Genomic DNA, 21386 nt, shown 5'->3' with positions numbered 1-21386 from the left:
ATTTAAAAACCTTTATTACGTGGTATAGTCAACAATACCAACTTCTTTTACGATAATTATGTCAATAATGATGTGTTGATAATAAGGAAATTCATCGAATGTAATTTTTTAGAGCCCCTTTTTTATAATAACAAATATATTAAGAAATATTTATCTTTGAAATTATAAATAATTTTATAAATTACTGAATGAACGTTAACTTATATGATTATTATATAAAGCTTCCTAACTCAATTCCGGCGTACACCCTTTTTCCATGGTGATTACAATATCAGACTACGAACTCAAAGGCCCCGGGTTCAAACACAGTCAGTGTCAAAGTACGTCTCTCTCGCACTCCTTCTACAGTGATGACCACAGACAACAAACACGCAATTCTCTCACTTCTCAACAGATGGCAGCACTACACTATTTTTCCTCGTTCCGCGGATCACGTTGATTCGACAAACAAATTGCCTTAGTCTCAAACATTGCCAAGACTCGAACTGTAGACAGTTTTTACGAGCATAAGATTAATTTACCAGCAATGACTATATATTCTGTTGGAAACAATTCATGGGTTGACTTGTATTTTTATGTTCATGTACGGAAAGAGATTTATTTTTACTGTGATTAACTGAAACACTTCTTACCGGTCACTGACCGTAGTCTGGAATTTTAGAGTTCATTTCTTAATGAAAAAATAATAATATTTGAAACAGTACTTTTTTTAATGTACTAGTTTTCATGTAGAAATAATAAATTCATTAATAAATACCGTCACAAGTTTCAAGTTGACAAAACTTCCAAAAGAAATTAATAACATTCATCCAAATAATTTATAGTTTGATAACATTTAAAGTAGGATTTTTTCCTACTTTAAATCAGATAAGAAATAATTTTTTGTTAATCTAGGTCTTCCGAAATGTACCAAAATTCGAATTTTTTTCGTGTTAAAATGATAACTTTTAATTTTTTTAAAAGCATAAATATTAAAGCTAAATTTTATTTTTCAAGTACAAAAATAAATTTCAGAATGTAGGGTAATAGCGAGAAAAGTAATGAAAAGCAACACCTAACTCTTATGGAATAGTCAACAGAAAAACCATAATTTTATTTGCAAATAAGTATCTCTATCCAATCTTTAAGCATGATAATTTTGGGTTGAATTAAAGTTTTTATGTAGATTCCAAGAGATCATTACATTTTAACATAATATTTCATACAGTTACTTTATATCCTCAACTTAGTATTTTTGAACTTCAAAATTATATATATCTTTTAATATTTATCATTTTAAAAAGTTTATCTTTTTAACCCCTTCCCCCCACAAAAAATTACACTTGATGCCCAATATGGGAAAACTAAATACTATTTTTCAACTTGACTGAAAATGGTATATGGTAAAAAATATTTGTAATATTATTACAGCCTAATAAAGAGTAATAACTTGTTTTTTAAAAATCTATAAATAACTTTCATATATTATTACATAATTTTTATTTTATGTCATTAACTAATTTGTGGATTTGGATAATTTTTTTGCAGTTATTTATGCGTAAATTAAGTTTTATGTATATCAATAATGTAAACTTTAAATTGAAATGATATATGATCTCAGCATCAACTAGATCTTCAAGAGCTGAAAAAGAAAAGATATGGATTTTTTATTTTTTTAAACGTTTTTTATAAGATTTATACACACAAAAAACTGATCCATTAAAAGTTTTTTTTCAAACACAGAATGTTTGTAAACAAAATGGTATTTTTTTTATTTTCAATATTCATGAGGGAATTTTTCATCCACATAAACCATGACATACGGGAAAACATTCTTTGCACATTTTTTATATTACTTTTATTTACTCGTATTTTTTATTTGTTAATTTTATTGTTCCAAAAAGAAGTGTGAATTTATTCTATTGGGAATGAAAGCTCAAAAATAGGTGAAAGTTTTGCGTTTTGAAAGATTAAGAAACTGAATTCATTAAAAGAAGTTTTTTCTAAAAATATATAAGAAAAAATATAAGTTTATGAAAATGTTTTAAAAAAGTAGTGTTTTTTTTTTAACTTTTGAATTCTAGAGTGAGTTGTAGTTTTCGAAAAATTCCTGTACATAAATAAATCTATAAATAATCGTTATTTTAGTTTTATAGATACTTACGATAGATGTGATTGCTTTTTGGCATATATTGCTATCGATTCATGACTGATGATTCATTATACTACTAAAAAAATATCGATTAGAAATATCTGAACAATATATTTGTGAAAAAGGTATTATTTACAAAGAAATTTTCTAAAGATTTCTCACTTTTCTTTCTTTCTTTCTTTTTTTAAAGAAAGGGCAACAACTGTAAAAATTGAGCATAATATAGTATGTTATTTTCATTACAAAAAACGTTTTCAATTATTTGAGATTTCTTGCTCGATATCATATTATTATTTCTTAAAATTATTTTGTATTAACTGATTTTTTTCATGGAAAATTTTGAACATCTCCTTTGTTGAAAATTCAATTAAACTGTTTTTACAACATAATTAATATTAAATAATTTTAAATGTTTAAGATTTAAAAACAAATTTAACATATAGTTTTAAGGAAAAAATAAGTGAAAGGTATTTTACGAAACTGTGCTAAACTAGCATAATATTAAGCTTTATTTATTTAACAAATATTTAAATTGGAATTTTTATAGTTCTGTTTAGTTTATAGCTTAAACTGTCAAAGGCTTGACACTTTTTTTTCCTTTTTGAATCCTTTTGTTTGTAATGATTTTGTAAAAATTTAATTTCAAATTTGTTTCATTTTGGGTGTATATCTAAAGCAATATTTCAATTCCGTCGATTCAAATTTCTTCTCTGTTATTTTTTTCGTTGTTAAGTTTGTTGTTTAAAAATAAAAATTTACAAAGGCGATAACCTGGAGATCTCTAAAGCAGCGGTTCCCAAAATGTGTTCCACGAAACCCTGGGGTTTCGAGGCTACAGAGCCCATAAATAGTCACAGGGCCTGGGGTTCCGGGGCTGATTGAAGGGTACTGAGAGTTTTTTTAAACCACTGATGATTTTTGATACCTATAACTATATTTATATTCAAATCCTTATTCATTTAATATTTCAGTTCCTTCTATGAAATTATTGAGGCAAAATGCCAGTAAAAAGATAGTAATATTCTTCTAAATACTAATGATAATCACACTGGTGCTTTGCATCAGGCTCTGCAATTCAAAGAAATAACCAAATTGAACCATAAAGAAATGTGCTTCTCTGATAACTATGCTTACAACAGTTCTTTTTGGTTTTCATTTCAACGAAATACCATAATTCAAGTTATTTCATGTTTAGATTATGAGTAAAGAAAAACCAAATTCTCAATTTAACTTGATGCCACTCTAAACTTGCGAATTATACTGTCTGACATATCAATTAGTTTTAAGATTATTTATTTAATGAAACGATTAAAAAACTAATTTAATTCCACCCATTGAATAGTTCCATAGGTATGAGCAATGTTTTTTATGTTTACCATTCCTTATGAGCTTTATTTATTAAATCGGGGTTCTTTAAAAAGAAGTTCGGTCATTTAGGGTTTCGCAGCCGGACAAAGGTAGATTCTTTACATGAAATTAAGTTGATGAAATAAAATAAATAAATAAAAGATGATTTTTGTATGCATTGGAATACATAAGTGTCTTAAAATTAACGAAAAAAAATTGTGATCACTATATTACGATCACTGGTTATCCATTGGTTAAATACTTTTTTACTTTCCTGGAGGATTGACTCCGATAAATTCCACAACATTTCAAATCATTTATTGAAAAAACTGTCTTAATTGATGTTTGTTCTATTGTCGTCGGATCGGTCCTGTCTATATACGTGCTTCAAGACGCCACAAAATAATTTTCCTTCGTCAGTATCCATATTTATATTAAAATCACCGTCAAGACAGTCATTATAAGTTAATAATAAAAACAATATAAAAATACTTTAAATTATCATTATGTAAATACATTAAAAACGCCTGTTGATGAAAATAAAAAGAAATAAAGCTTATAGCAAGCTTATTTTCAAACTAATGCGGGCTATAAAGTACCAGCTGTTTACTATTATTCTTGAACACAGTTGAAAAGTGTGATGACGTCCAAATAAGATGCGCACACCATCAAACCCAAAATAATACCTTTTTTGTACCATTTAAAGCAATTTTTTATAGCATTAAAATAAAAATTACCTCCAGTAGGTATCCTTAAAGGCAACTCAATACCCCATTCGGATTTTCTTCTCATATGTTCCCATTCTCTTAGTGGATCTACTAACCTAGGATCAAGGAAGGGTGGTCGATGCCCAAAAGCAGAATGAAAAGCACGTAAGTGATACTGTTGCCCTGTAACGAGAAAAACAATCACACATCAACACAAGTTGCCACTTTATCAAAAAAGTAAATGCCTGATATCTTATGGCAGTCTTGTTATTTTGGAATGAGTGCCATTCATTTCTTCGTTAATATACTGCCTTTTGAAAAAAAGAATACAATTTTTGAAACCGAAGATTTGTTATGATGTGAACTACTTGTGGTAGATTCAAAGTAAAGTATTTACATAGGTACCTTCAGTGTCCTTTACTAATCTAATAGAAATTGGAAAAGTATTGCAGAAATGTGTTTGTAATTGTTTTTTTGGAAAAGTGCTCATTTCGAACACTTTAAATTATGAGCATTTTTGATTTTTTTTAAAAGTAAAATTTTAGTTGCAAGAATTAGATTAATTTAAAATAATACTTTTGAACTGGTACAAAATTTTAGAAATAAAGAAAGCTAATTTTCATCTCAATCGCAAGAATAAAACTTTTTAAAGCAACCTATTATGACTTCTCCGTTAATTCAGAAATAAAACTTGGCGTCCTATTTGTTCGAAAATTTCGGATTAAAGGCAAGCAAAAAATTTTACATCTTAAAAATCTATTTGTATGCAACCGCAAATTGCAACCAGATTGGTGATTGATACTGAATGTGCTTTCCTTGCGTGTGAAATTTAGTGCGTTAAGTATTGATATATTGTCAGGTACTCGATTAAGTGATATGATCAATTCATAAAGCATCCATTTGTAAAATAATGATTTCAAACTGCGAAAAAAACATTTCTCTCTTATTAGTCAAGAGATGCACCCTTAAGTACTATTTTAGTTTTATACATCTGATTCATAAAATACTGCGTATATATATAAAAGCAAATAAGTACCAGGGAAAAAAATCCAATGAAATTACATGTTAAAGAGATTTCTTGTAAAAACAACCACATTTCTGGTAACAAAACCAAAATATGTATTTATAAATAAAAAGTATAGAGTATATAGAGTATACAAGAGCAATCAACCTCTCACTCTCAGTGCTTAATGGACATATTTTCGCGTAATTTTATAAGCATACTTTAATTTTATGAGATTTAAAGTATAACCTATAAAGGTATTTCTATATCTTCAAAAAAAAATTTATTTTCTTATTACCTACATCAAATAAACATTTTGAATTGAGTGTTTGCATTGAAAAATTAATATTTTCCGTAGTAATAATCTTTCAAGGTGTCGCAACAGTCGGGATATTCCTGATTTGTTTAACATTCCACTACGCAAAATTACTTCTGCCTAAAAGTGATTTGTCCGTCTTATGATCGACAAAGTATAAACAAAAGTTTTTTTTCGATATCCTCTCGCGAAATGGTCCACACACACCATGAATACAAACAAAAAGAAATCTCCACTTGGAAGAGAAGAGGAAACCCTTTATATTGAAACTCGTTAAGCTAGGTGGGTACTTTGGTGTGCCCTATCCACACAACTGCAGCTGATGTCTCTTAGATCCAAGAAAAATAAGGGCAAACTGCCTTTAAAAGAAAAGTGAAACGGACGCTGAAGAGAGTTCATTTTCAATGGCTCTCTCTTTTTTCATAACTTCTTCATCGTCGAAGAGATTATCCCTTTTTCATAGGGAAAAATAAAGAAAAAAAAAAGAAGTTGGAAATCGTCTCTGAGAGTAAAACTCGTTGGAATAAGGTAGGGTCTCCGAGAATCTGGAAGAAAATATTATCGTGGAAAAAACCAATATAAGAGTCTATTTAGAAAACATTCTGCTATGGTTCATTGTAAAGGGTACCCTGAAAGTTTTGATCCCAAAATGACACTATTCCAAATGAATTAAATAACACTGATTAATAGTATTAAAAAATATTATTTTATCAGATTTATAAGGAAAAGGTACTTTTTTTTACCAGTTTTCATAAATTCTAAACATCTGCTGGTCTTTTGTTAAGAAAAATTATTAAAATGCCTACAGAAAGACGTTTTCTATTGACAGCTTATAAAAACAATTGGATTTGAGGCAATAACATTAATCTGCGTAAACTTGTAATATTGACTCTCGAACAGAAACAATGGAACACTTGAGTCCAGTATTGGGCAAAACTTCCATTGCTGAGGGACTTTTTAAGTAAACCCAACCAACATTATACACACTTCGTGGAAGAAAAAAAACATCTCTTACGATTGACTTGACGGCAATTAGATCATTTTACTACTTTATGGTGTTTTTCGAAATTTTTTAACCAGCGAAAAATGAAAAAGCCTCAGTTTAAGTGCCTTACAATTGAGGAAAAGCTATACTTTTAAACTCTACAAACCATTTTATCGTTAAGAATTATTTGGGTCTTAGTACGGACAATATATATATATATATATATATATATATATATATATATATATATATATATATATATATATATATATATATATATATATATATATATATATATATATATATATATATATATATATATATATAAGGCAGCGTTGGAGTAACTTCATAAATGTTTTTAAAAAAATAATAATAAATTATTATCTTTTTCATAAAATCATAGCTTTTCTGTACACAGACTTTTGAGCCATTTTAGCATAGAGAGCGCTGACTAAAAATAGGCTGACTTTGATCTAATAATCATTAATAATTGCTGAAAACTCAAGAGTTATAAAAATGCACATTATTTGCTAAAATACGTTGCTTCGTGTGACGGACAGACTTTCGAAAAACAATCTTATGCCTATTTGATTACCATTTCTTAGGTCACTGTACCAGCAGATAAATGTATTCATTAAAACAAATTGTTTTGAATTTACTATATGGAAATCAATTACTTTAAGTCTTTTTTTTTTAATTTGAAAATAGAAACCTAATCTAAAATTGTAGCGAGAAAAAATAATGACACGTATTCAAAACTTTATTCATAATTTGAAAATTGTAATTATGTAATTCATGTTTGCAATATGTAATTATGTTGTTCATGCGGATCGATATAAGTGATCGAACGACATGAACAGATATATCAAGCTTTCGAAATGCTTGATAACAAAGCGATCCGAACGAAACTCGCTAGATATTTTGGAAAGGGAAATAAATTAAAAACAAACTTTAGAGGAACGAAAGCAATTCCCTCTCATTATCCCTCTTTCGGACAAGAAAGTCCAAATTTATTTGTTGGAAAGTCCCAAGCGTCGGTGGTTATCAGCAGAAATGTCAGTTCTCGGGTCTGATGATAACCTCCACAACAAATGATCGAGAACACAGGAACGCCTGCTATCAGCGATAGGGACAAAGGGATTAATTTTTTCCCCACTCTAATACCCACATTAATCAGTTTTAATGGCTTGTTCTTCACCATAAGCGTTTATGCATTTTCCCTTTTTTTTTTCCCTCTCTCCCAGAACGAACATAAAAAAAAAAATTAGATTGAAGATTTTAATTTTTTCTCTGCTGCTCGGAATTAAATAAAAAAAAAGAAAGGGTTGTAATAGGTAAAAAATTAGTAAAGGGGTGCATCATGTGTAATTAAGGTATTAGATTGTTCAACCTAATGATTATAATGAGAGACAAATATGTGCTCTGGACTCTTTTTCGAAGGGATAATAATATATAGTAAGCTTACCGCTAAAATTGGAGAAGGTTTTTTATTCAATGCGAAACCTGTAACGTTTATTTTATCAGATCTTATTAATCGTTCTTGAGATAAATAGTTTATCATTGTTTGATGAAGGGTCATTGGCTGGTAAATGGATGCTAATTTTGCAATGGAATAGATGCATTGTCCTTTTAAAGAATAAGAAGTTGTATGAAAAGTAATATGTTCATTTTAATGTTTCGAAATGAAATTATTTTTTAACTACCATTTTTAGAAGATTTATCTTTTTCTATTCTGATAAGTTTTTTTTATCACTTTTTTTAATGAAGATTTCGAGGTCGTAAGAAATAATATATATATAAGTTAATGTGAATTCAGCATGTTCAAAACATTTAGTCTTGAAAACTGCTTTGAATATGCTTAGAAACTAAAAAATTACATTAAAACTAGGAATTTTGCGGAAAAATCCCACTTCTAATATGCTTTGTCACCAAAGCAACAATTAAATAATCGAGGTTTTTTTCTGATAAAAATACTGATTTTCAACATAAATTAATATAAACTTTTAAACAGTTTCATTGAAGTACTACAGAAACTTTTTTTACGCTCATAGAAGAAGTTTTACCTGCGACCACTTTAAATCCGAAGATACGCTTTTAAATATTTTATTGCAATGTTTTTTTTTTAATATGACCTACATTGTAAACATAAAACTGTATTATGAACAATGGAATCCGTTCATTTCTTCTTTTCTTCGACTCTGCAATAATTGTATACGGTAAAAAAAAGGGTTTATCAAATCATACATTTCATTCGCTTAAACGTTTTTAAGATATAGCGAAGAAAACAGAAAATGAAATTGCAATTACCAATCTCCTGATTAAGCTTTTGGGAACATAATTTCCAAATTGCAACCTTTTGTACCATTGGAATTGGAAATTAGCATGCCATGATGCGTTATTGCGGTGACCACTAAATAAAGCTTCCTAACTCTCTCTGGCCTAGGGTGTACGGCTATGGTGGTTAGAGCCTCCTACTACTATCCCTTATGGTTTGAATTCTTCCAAGAACTTCACTCTCACACATTTCTCTCTCCACATCACTTTTGAGTTTATGTCTTTTGTTCAAAAATGAGTCTATGTTGTTTCAATTTTAAATACATGAGGTTTTCAAATTTGACTATTATTTATTGTTTCGGAGCTATTTTCACACATTTTTGCTCCATTTTGAAAAACTCTCCTTTATAGTGTCAGGTTGAATATTATTTTATTCGGAAAAGAAAGCAAAATAAAATGGAAAAATACATTTTTATAATATTAAATTATTTTCAAAGTATGCAAAAGAACATCGATAAACATGAATGAATTCAAAAATCGAGATTCGATATATATAATACTGACTTTTTTCATAGTTTCAAACATCAGCAAATGGTAGAATAAATAGTAATCCAATCAAAGTATTAAAACAAAATTAAACAAAAATTAAGAACAAAATTTAATTTAATAAGAATGGGTCAAAAGGAAAAAGCGTTAAAAAGCAGCTAAAAACCAAAATTGTCTTATTTTAAATACAAAAAAAAAAAAAAAATTCTAAAGATACTTGATAAAGATACTAAAAACTTGGTGGTAAAACCAAACATTTGGTGGTAAAACGGCAAAAGTTTTTGGTTTTACCACCGACAACAGAAAGATTTCAGCATGTTGTCAGGGCTGTGTGTCCCCTGATGAAGTGCCGTTTTTGCTAACATGCGTATCTTTAGATTTCGTTTTTCTTGTATTTAAATTCTCACATTGTTATTTACATATCGCTTAGTATAAATATTAATTAACATTTTACAAAAAGTGAAAAAAGATAATTCGTTAAACAAAATTTAGATTTGCTATAACTGCCTCCATATTATTAATAATTTTAACTCAGAGCATTTGTTCAATAGATTGAACTAATGACCTGAAAAAAGTAATAAAAGTAGAAAACTGCAAAAATATAGATTTTTATTCCATTGATAGGATTGTAAAATCAGAAGATACCAGAAAGTAATATCATTATCACCTTGAGATATTGGGAACAAGTGATACAAAGAACATTTACTTTTCACTTGACAATAATTCAATTTTTGATTTGATTAATGAACGTCAAATGTAATTAAAATCATTTTTGTTGCATTCAAAAAAAAGGAATAGATGATAATAGGAATATTGGAATTCAATATCATTATGAAAGACCAACCACATGTTTACCACTTCGGTTGAAGATAATAAAAAATATTTTATTTCGTTATCACGCATTTCAATAAAGTGTTTTTTGAAGAAGCTTTCGGAGTATTGACGCTTTAAGAAATTCCATTTATCATTCAATCAGATCGAAATTCAATTCAAAGTTTCATAGGAACCAAGTCGGATAACTTCTGATTATAAAAAAAAAAGTGTGATTTTTAAAGTTTGATTGAATAGATATAATCGTCTTGACTGCTTACTTTGGTTAGCCAGCACTTTTCTTTCTACTATGGTAAATAATGATTTTAAGAATATCATTAATAATTGTTTTATTGCTGTAAATTCATTTGTAATCTTTATTCCAATACTTTTCATTTATTTTAAGATATGAAAATTGATATTTATCAACAAAAAAAAAAGAAGTAATTGGAAATAATCTTGCAGTTGAAAATTCAATTCAATATTTTCATAATTTTCAAGCTCGTTTACAATGTGTTTATTAGTTTTACAATTAAGTCTACCAACTCACATTTATTTCATTTTAAAATTAACTTTCATTTTTCTATTTTACAACTAACACATACTTCAGTTTTATCTTTCAATTTTAAAACTAACGCTTATCTCTATTTTAGTTTTTAGTTTTGAATTAAAATTACAAAATTAAAATATAAATCAAGACAAAAGTCAGCTGTTTGATTAGTTAAAAGCAATAAAGCAATTTCATTTGTATAATTATTTGAAAATACGTTTTCATTTGAAAAATTAAGAGATACTTAAAGATAAAAGTTGATTTCATATCATCGTGAAATGAATTCAAATTTGTTTTGGGTGTTAAATTAATTTTTTAAGCCTTTAATCAAAAACATTTATTTTAATTTAGCTAGCAAAAATCCACATCTCTAAATACATTGGTAGCCACGGGCTAGATTTTAACCTACTCATAACTATTAAAAATAAGTTGACCACTTTTTGAAAATCGAGACATAAAAATCTTCACATTAAACAATCAAAATCTCCTAAATCTTCAGATTTTGAAAATTGATGTGTTGCAGAAAACACATTTTGAAATTATATTAAAAAAGTCCCGGGTTAAAATGATTATTTAAATTTAAATATCTGTTAAAATTTAAATACCTATTTAAATATTTATTTTAGTGCAATTAAAATTAATAAATATTATAAGGTATCTCACTATAGGAGAGCTAATTAACATGCTCAATAGATATTCTTAACAGAGTTTTTAATGTTCATAATGTCCCTGGGCAATCGAAGAGAGAGGAGATAGTCTCTCCCCCCCCCTAATGTCATATAATTTTTATATATAACTGAATTATTGTAAAAATAAAGGATGTTGCTTTGTATCCGAAAAAACTTCTGTAATTCATTCCTTAAAGACAATCGGTTTGATCCCCCCCCCCTACTATTTTATTTCAATGACGCGTACAAAGTGAATGACTCAACATAATCTAGGAATATCATCCAAACAGATTTCTGCTGCCCACCCCCTTCCCTTTACTGAGGCCTTCGAAACACACGGGAGCTTTTTTTTGTGTTTACCCATGAAATTACCATTCTCTAAGATTCGAATTAACTGGGCGGGGTAGAGAATGACAAATGATGTTCATGATCTCTCTCTGATAGCTGAACGTCGAATTTTTCTTTTTTTTTCTTTTTCGTTTCATTCTCTCTTTGAATCTCCTACCATTTTTTTTTATTATTTTTTTTTTATTATTATTATTTTTTTTCGTCTTTTTTTTTAAATCTTATAGATGCTTTTCCTCTAAGAGATAATTCGAGGGTTGAAAATCACCATCTTTAAGAGCAAAATAAAGGAAAGAAATAGAATTGATATGATTAAACAAACTGTGGGTGCTGTATGGAGTAGCTATTGCGTTACATCCGGTATCGGTCAAAGATTTTAAATTTAAAACTAACTATCAAGTATTTTTGGGACAAACTTGCGTTTTAAAGTTGAAATTACGTTTTCAAAAATGTAGAAAATTTTTATTTTAGTGGGACAGGGACTGAAATGCTTGGATAATTCTTACAAAATTCGACAATTAAACTTAAAATCAACCACCCCAAAACGCAGTTATAACTTGAAATGTATTTAACTGTTTCGTTTTTGTATTAGGTTGAGGAAAAAGTTTGTTCTTGAAAATAAAAACCGAATTTTGAGTTAAAAATATTAGAGGACGCCACACATTTGGAAAAACACAAATGATATGATTTATGGGGTCAAAAAAGAATTTCATTCATTTAGTCACCAAACCAAAAAAAATTGTCAAATGATCAAAATGATAATAACTATGATACATTAAACAATAAAAGAACTTTAATTAACTAGCATTAAACAAATAAGGTAATAAAATTAATTATTCAGAATATATTGAATGAATTTGTTTTAATTTTCATGAAATTGAAATGCGTATAAAGCTAAAACAGCAAAAAACTTTTTTTTTTGTCTGTTTTCATATTTTATTTGAAAATTTGGGAATTTTTTCTGTTGAGTTAAAGTTAGTGCTCTGAAATTTGCATTTGCAATCAGCGTTAACTTATGCATTTAATAAGTGCTTTATAAGTTGTTAAAAAACTTTATAGCATGTTATAACTGCTGTTATAAAGTTGATTTTTTTTCAACTAACCATTAAAATGTTCTAATTTTAAAAAAAAGACAAATTTGTAGAGGTGTTTTTGTAATAATACAGGAAAAAATATGCAGAGCTAAATAAATGGTAGCCAAAATGAAAAAAAAAAGAAGGGTTTGGAAATTAGGAACTGTCTTAATTTTTTTTTTTTTAAATTCGTAAATTTTACATATTTTTAAAAATAAGCTACAGGGGTCGGACAAAATAATGGAAACACTTCTATATTAATACATTTTTTTTCCATTTCCCAAGAAATACTGAAAGAATCACTTTAAACTTCAGATATGTTTAGATCATGCGATTTTTCATACTTATAAATGAAGTTTGAAGCTTTTAGAGGATTCAGAGATCGACAATAAATTACACTATTAAACAAGAAATAGTGTTTTTAAACACCCTATACTAGAAAATGAAGCAATAAAATTGTAACTTGTAACAATTGTTTTGGTTATTATATGCAGTAATTACCCAAAATTTCGTAAGACTAGCTTAAATATTTATGGAGACAAGGATATTTTTATAAAAAGAAATGTTTTTTTTTCTTACGTTTTTTGCTATAACTTTAAAAATATTTCATAAAACTGAACAAAGTTTTTAGAGAAATTTAAAATTAGTTAGTAGTAATTAGTTAGAAGATTATTGCTTTCAAATTTTGTGAATAATTCAATATTTGAGAAAAATTAGCTTAAAATTGCTCAAGATATGAGTAATTAAAGTAGTTTTTTATACTGCGCATGCACGGGAAAAATTTGACAGTTTCTTTTCTTAATTTTGTAGGAATCGTATCTGGCAACTCTAATGATAAAAGTTAGAATTGAATATCATAAAAATTTAAAATTTCCAAACAATTTGGTAAGTAGTTTTTGTATTTTTTCAAAGAAAGCTCAAAATGATAAGGGGTTTTCTACAAATATTATTTTGCATTATAAGGCAAAATTAAATAACCAGTGATACCTTACGATAAACGCTTATAAACCGAAATATAATTGTATGAGGAAAGCAAATCTGCAGAAAAAAAGACACTTTTATTTAAGGGGATGATCCCCAACTATGCAATTTTTAATAAATCTTGTTTAATAGTGAAATTTCTGGAAAATCCCTTATCATTTTCAGCTTTCTTTTACTACTAAGAAAATTGCTTGAAACTTTTTAAATTTTTAAGACATTGAAATCAGTCTTTTTTTTTATTAATTGCTAAACACCATTCACTAAAAAATGAAGTAAATTTTTTTTTAATTTTCCCCCACATGTGCAGTATAAAGGAATTACTTTAATTACTCATATCTCTAGCAGTTTTAAAGAAATTTTTCTCAAATTTCGTAACAATAATTTTCTTATTAATTTCAAATCCTTCCCAAAATTTTGTTCAATTTTACTGAATATTTTCTAAGTTATAGCAAAAAATGCAAGAGAAGAAATTTCGTTTTTTTTTATAAAAATGATCTCCGTAAATATTTAAACTAAGTTTGCGAAATTTTGAGCAATCATCGCATATAATAACTGAACTAAAATTGCTACAAGTTACAAATTTATTGCAACAATGGTATTGGATGTTGCAAAACACTATTTTCCGTTTGTTTTGAGAAAGATCAAAAAATGTGTTAGAATAAAAGTGTTCCCGTTATTTTGTCCAACCCTTGTATGTGTCTCAACTGAGTGTGCACCATTTTCATTTTTTTGCTTAAAAAACTATTTTTTGAGGGTTCCGTGTTACTTTTCTGTACACAAAATGACAAAAGCATGTCAGCTGTCGAAACAATAAAGAATTTTAAAAAAATGTGCTTGAAAATTTTTCTGGGGAATTTTCTAAAAAAATTTCGTTCATTCATAATATTTTTGCGAATTTAAAACGTTCATTTTTTTTAGTTTTTTTACAATCTATAATTTATTCAAATAATTCGCATTAATTATTTAAATTTTGTTCATTTTATTATAAACTTTACGTTTCAGTTGTTAGTTCATATTACGTAAGCAATTTCGTTATCATTGCACTTAAAAATAAGTTCGAAAAAATAGTAATTAATTCGAATTATAATATAAAGTTGATTAGATATTTTTTTCAAAATTAGAAAGTTTTGTAAAAAGACGAAGAATAAATCATTCTATTGTAATTCAAACTCGATATATATTTTTCATTTTTACATTCTATGAGTCCTTTTTACGTGTAAACTAAATTCGCAGTAAAACGGAACATTATAAGACTATTTTGCTAAGTTCGTAAGTAAACAAAATTCATTATAATACTGACGATAAAAAACGGAAGCATTTGAAATTCGCAGACAAAAATCTGATTAAATATTACATTTGATAGTTCAAAAACAGTATTGGTTGCAAAGCATGATAATTCCCACGAAACTTATGTTTTTAGTTTTGAATTCCGTAGAGAATTAAAAACGGAGTATTTTGCAGACGAGTTCGAATACAATACATTTTATGTTCTAAACACCATTGAATGACATAGCATTTCAAAACGACAAATGAAAACTTTTAGTATTAGTTTTTTACACAGATAAAAAACAGAATTAAGCACATTTGATGTCCCCTATTCAAAAGACAAAACTAAAGATAGAAAAAATCCATTTTGTAGAATTTTCAGTGAAAATACTTTTTTTTCCATCGAATTTTACTTTTATCGAAGTTTTTATGAAAATTCATATCGTCTGCTTTCCCTAAGGAATATGTAGAAACGATATTTTGATGTGTTCTATACTCTTTTTGAAAGAATTTTTTGTTCGATGTTCTCCAGAGATTTAAATAAAGAAACAAAAAAAAACAATACAACGTAAAATGTGTTCTATATTTTTTCCGCCAACATTCATAATTATTATTCAATAAAAAAGATAAAACCTTATAACAGATAATGAATGGCTTTTTTATTTACTTTCTTTGTGCTTTACACTTTTTTAATGAGTTTTCCTCGAAATTAACAAACATAAAATGAAATATATAGGTATGGTTTTGTTTTTTTCCCATTGAAACCTTCTTAAAAAGAAAAAAATATTTATATTCATTAAAATTTTTGTCAACATGAGCCTTTAGGATAATTAAAGCCGTAAACAGCCATCAAATATCGTGCTCTTATTGTTGTTAAGTGTTTTTAAACTCCCTTGGCATTCGTCGTCAAGCAGTTTCCCCCTTTTCAAAACCAAACTGCGAAATAAATTTAAAATGCGCCAAGCATTGATAGATGGAGTTTCATGTCCAAAAAAAAAATGCTGAAAAAAGTTGTTAAAATCACATTTGCTTCAAGGGGTTTTAAAAAGATACTTTACTCATTTAAATACTTAAAAATAAAAATCATAAATTTACTAATTTTTTTTCTACGCTTGCATTATTTTTCAAACCCTTTTCCTTCTTTTTTTCAAAAAATAAAATATTATTTCGAAGAGTTTTGAAATTTTTATTTTTTCTTCATTTTGCTTCATCATCTAAATGTAAACTTTAGTCCCTGAGGTTTCGAAAAATCCCAGATATCTAATTAGATTCGAATTGTAGAATGTCTTTTATTCAAAATGCTGTAGGAAAGAGATGGTTTTAAAGTTTTCTTGTTTTTTATAGATTGATTTGTTCTTTTTTTTTCTTGAAGACTGACAAAAGCTTAGTCCCATACGGTTTACTTTGTTAAGAAAAGAGGTTAAATGAAATATCTGTAATTAGTAAAAAGTGGTAATCCTGAAACGCCGCATTTGCAAAAATAATGACATCTGATTTCTAATGGTATAATCGTCAACTGTTTGGCAATATCATAGATTAGATAAAAATGCATTGGCGTATAGTAGAATGACTATTTTTATGTCCATTGATACAGTTTTGTATTTTGCATTCATTAATAAAATTTTTATTATTGTAGAAATTTTATGAGTACATAAATTAGCTCATCTTCATCAGTAATAAATTGCACATCAGTTTCTCTAAGGCAAGCACAAACACATTTGGGAAACATTGAAACATAAAGAATACTTTTTTACGTTTCGAAATACAATTGGTACAAAATTGTAAAACTGATACAAACGATAAGGTAGCTTTTTCAATCGATAACGGTTTCAATAGAGAAACGGATTTTCACACTGAGAAAAAAAGTATGGTCAAACCTACCAGAAAGAATATGGTAAAATTCACCGTATTTTTGACTCTGTGGGAACAACAATTTGCTCGGTAATTTTCACTGAATCGCTTTGGTAAGGATTTCTGAAAAATTAACAGTAAAATATATGATTTTATAATATGTGATAAAATTTGGTAAATGTGGTAGAATGTAGTAATTTAATCATGATATCTTTAAGTATGATATGAAAACCAGTTATTTGGTTAAATTTACTTTTCAGGTTTTTATTCTTTTGTTTCAGTTCTGAATTCCTCTCTGTTCTAAATGTTTGGTAATAAGAACTATATTTTTTAAAATCAGAATTTCATTCAAACCGTTATTATGGGAACAGAAAAATTACCAAATAAGAGGTTTAAATATCGTATATTTTAGTTTTATTAACCAAAATTATGATTTTTTTTACCAGCAATGTCAATACCATAGAGTACGGTAGTTTCACCAGAATCTTTTTCCTTGGGCAATATAGGTACTCACAGCTGAATTTAAATTTCTATAACCCGTGCTAATAGAATAACTGACTCATGACTGACATTAACCACAATACTGACTTAAATATCTCTAAATATTAATGAATCAGATTTCACAGTCAAATTAAAACTGGGCTGATTGTAAGAAGTATTTAGTTGATTTAAAAGCATCAAGGGGAATTTTTTTCTGTTTTATGTTTGTATCAGACTTAGTTTATTACACTGCTTGTTTCGACATTTTGAGTTCTTAATGTCATTTAAGTTTTTATTGAAAGAAAATTTCTGAATGGAAATTAATGTGAAAGAAAACGTTAGTTGTATATCTGCTTTTACTGCAGTATGAGTTTAAAAAAGTTACTATTGTATCATTAACTAACCAGTTTTTGTGCCATTATTCTCCACATTTGAACCATTTTATGGTTTAGTTAAACCAGGTTTCTACCATCTTAAAAAGTCAGATTCTACATACAGCAGTAATTAATTTCAAGTGTTAAAACTTCTTAAAGTTTTTCCCTCGCAATAATATATGTTAAGGAATGTTTTACACGTTCGTAAAACTTTTGCTAAAAATTTATGACAATTGTATACAAATGTTTTATAAATAAGTTGAAATATGATCTCGAAACATAATTAATGCTATCCATTATTAAAATAATTTTTTATAAATAAATGCATATTAAATATAGCATTTTACAAAATAGTAAATAAAAAGCAACAAACTAAAACCAAAATTACAACGAAACAGTATCAAGACATATAACTGCACATTAAACCCACAAACAATTTTCCGTTTATCAGAAATAGTATCTTATACCCATTTGAAATAAATATTTCTGTAAAAATACAATTTTTTGTTGTGGGCAGCATTACTTCACCCAAAAGTTTTTCTTTTCCTTTTTCAAGAAAAAGAAAGAAAAAGGTTGTCATGTTCAGATTTGAACTAACTCAATGGAGTTTCGGTCTTTTTGGTTTAAAACCATCATCTTTTAAGACCACAAAATCCATTACTCCTATATTTTTTGTGACAAATCTTTCCTTTCATTTCAATTTTTTTTCTTCCTTTTTCTCGCTTAGTATATCTTTTCTGCGGCTGAAAGAGGTTTTATTTCATAAGTACTAGAAGATCCCCATCCCTTCCCTTATACCTCTCTCAGAAACAAAATAGATTAAACCTTTCTGTAAAGCGGTAAAAATTTTTGAAAGATACATTTTGTGGATCCAGTAATTGAAATATATAGAAATAAAAGTAATATCATAACATATACTGCATTATTGAATTAAATGCGAATGAGCATTATTGTTTTTAATGGATCTTAATCTGTTTTTATGTATATCTAATTACTTATTAATAGTATATATTGCTTTTTGACAAGCTGCTTTGTTCACGTTTTATATTTTAATTAGAAAAAAAAATAAATTTTCTTTTGTAAAATTGGGAGACATTAATATAAACCATTTAAAAAGTCATGATTAAATAGCAAATTCCTCAATTAATTTTCCTTAATAAGTAACTTTCAAAGGAAAAGAAAGTAAGTACCTTTTTTTTTCTTTATTAAAACTATGTAATCATTTATATCAATAATACCTAAATTTTAAGTAATGTTTAAATTTTTTTATAACAATTATCCTCTAAAAATTTTGCAATTTAAATTTAAGCACAAACTAATTAATAATTTAGAAGTGATCAATCATGAAGATCTAAATTGTTTTTCTAAATGTTTTTTTTTTTTCATTTCTTTTTTAAAGAGAAACACATTTTTTCTGATAATGAACAAACATAATATGCTCTCTAATTCTCTCAAGTCAATAATTTAATAATAATTTTTTTACCAGAAATTGACAAAAACTCTTCAAATGTTTAGTTGCCCGTCTAAACTATAAAGCTCTCTGAAATGTCAAAAAAAATTATTTTACAATTAAGTCATAATATCAATAGCTAGTATCATAATACCATTTCAATTGTAGTCAAGTTTAAAATTTGTAATCAAATGTAATCAAGTTAATTAGGCTTATTGTAAAATATGTAACCATAACAGGAATAAACTTTGCAACGTAACCAAAATATGAATAAACTTCGGTCAAACTACTTTGCAAAAAATTCCAGATCGAATTCCGGTAAAAAGCTCCGACACTCACCCGGTACTCTGCCGGTACTTTTGACATTTTTACTGAAACATCTTACGGAACAAAAAATCCGATATACCCTAGTTTTTAAGTAATAATTACAGTAAAATCAATAAATAACTCTGATTAAATAAATATTACCGTAAAAATTATGGTATAATATTTTACTGTAAAAATGGACTATAAAATGGATTTTACGGATTATGCACTCAAAGTGCCGGTACTTTATACCGTAATTTGGTCCGGAATTTTTTTACAGTGTAGTATTGTAGACGTTTTTTTGATTTGGACTATTTACAAATTTTAAGGACAATTTTTTTCAAATTATCAAATTTCAACACATATTATAAAACACTTTCACCAAAACATTAACAAAGTGCTTAGGATAAAATTACCAAGCTTTTGGGCGTTCCCATAGAACCAAAAATACTGTGTGGATCTTACTTTTTTTCTCAGAGTGAAGTAATATCATAAATTGCAATGTTTATTTGTTCTAAATCAATAAATGATCACTTTTATCATCAAAATCAGTACTCTCGTTTAAAGTGCAACGCGTTTCTAAAAACAGGTCATTTCAAACGACATTTGAATTATGTATCTAAAACATGTTTAATACTCTTTACCTTGTATCCCGTACTTAAGATATATTATGATAAAAAATATATGACTTTACGATTAAAACGCATCGCCAAATATATATATCATCTCACTCGACGGAACAGGCCTGGAGTCAAAAATCTCATCAATAATCAACATTACGGTTGAAAAACTCCGCCAATGGAATCCTTTTTATATACGGATATATTATATACCCAGTCGTTTAACCATCATTTTGTGTTCAATCGTCAACAAAATTGGAAAGCAAATAACAAAAAAAACCTTTTTTTTCTTAACAAAACAAAAAGTTCTAAATAAGTGAGAGTCTCATTTCTAAATTTAAGAATCCAAAAAGACAAACAAAAGATATTAAAGAAGAAGAAGAAAAAAAAAAGATCATCTATCGTCGAGTACCTGAAAAATCTCTCTCCAACTGCTTGAAAAACGAATCCATCCAATTTAAATATCCATTTATTTATTTTTTTTTAAAAAAGAAGGGACAGAGAAGGGGGTGAGTGAAGCGTGAAGTTTTTCCATTTTTGTAGAAGACGCAGGGGTGTTTCGAAACCTGTAATCAGGGCGCATTTCTTAGGTTGATTTGACACCCTGAGCGTAACCCGCACGCTCATTACTCAGGGTGTGAGATAAAAGATGTGGCGGAAGGAAGTAGTGCGATCGGGTAGTAAAATAGTCCGCAGCGGGAATGTAATGTAAGAATCCGAAATCAAGAACGATAAATGAGATAAGTTGACGTAAATATTCCCTTCTTTTATTTTCCTTTCGCTTGAGTTTCATATTTATGAAATAAATTGCTTGGTCGATTTTTAACGCTTCTTTCAACAGCTTTTGGAGAATATGGAGAGAAAATAATTCATATTAAGAACTATGAGTTTTAGCAGCAGTTTTAAAGGAGTAAAAAAAAAAGTAAGCAATCAATATATTAATACTCATCGACACTACGAAATCATACACAGAATTAAGACACGTATACCAACACAAAGAATAAAGCTAAGATAATCAAATTTTTCTATTATCTTTAATCCTTCCCTGTGACTTTACGTTATTATATTAAGCAAAAAAAGGTTTTAGTAGCACATCGCATCAGAATAAAGATTAACTGTATTCAATGGCATTTGGCATGACGCCGTTGCTGAATGCCACGGAAAGAAAAAAAGAAAATAATCAATAAATCAATACTGAACAACACTGTAAAGCATTAAAGACATGCACCAATACAATTAGTAAATCTAAAATAATTCCAATATTTTTATTTATTTATTATTACGTTTCATCCTTCCAGGTAGC

At 27.7% G+C, this 21386-nt stretch overlaps 1 protein-coding gene across 1 annotated transcript in view; it reads right to left on the bottom strand.

The window, feature by feature from the left end:
- Positions 1–21386, bottom strand: part of LOC107454798 (uncharacterized) — a 119250-nt gene that overhangs the window by 13296 nt on the left and 84568 nt on the right. The window contains exon 3 of the mRNA XM_016072102.4: positions 4216–4368. Coding sequence (XP_015927588.2) covers positions 4216–4368 — 153 coding nt within the window. The remainder of the gene's footprint in view (positions 1–4215; positions 4369–21386) is intronic.

Source organism: Parasteatoda tepidariorum, chromosome 3 (assembly GCF_982258835.1).
Source record: "Parasteatoda tepidariorum strain Cologne lab strain chromosome 3, Ptep-v5.0, whole genome shotgun sequence".
Lineage (NCBI taxonomy): Eukaryota > Metazoa > Arthropoda > Arachnida > Araneae > Theridiidae > Parasteatoda > Parasteatoda tepidariorum.
The sequence above is the reverse complement of the archived record's forward strand: the minus strand, read 5'-3'. Positions and strand labels throughout refer to the sequence as shown.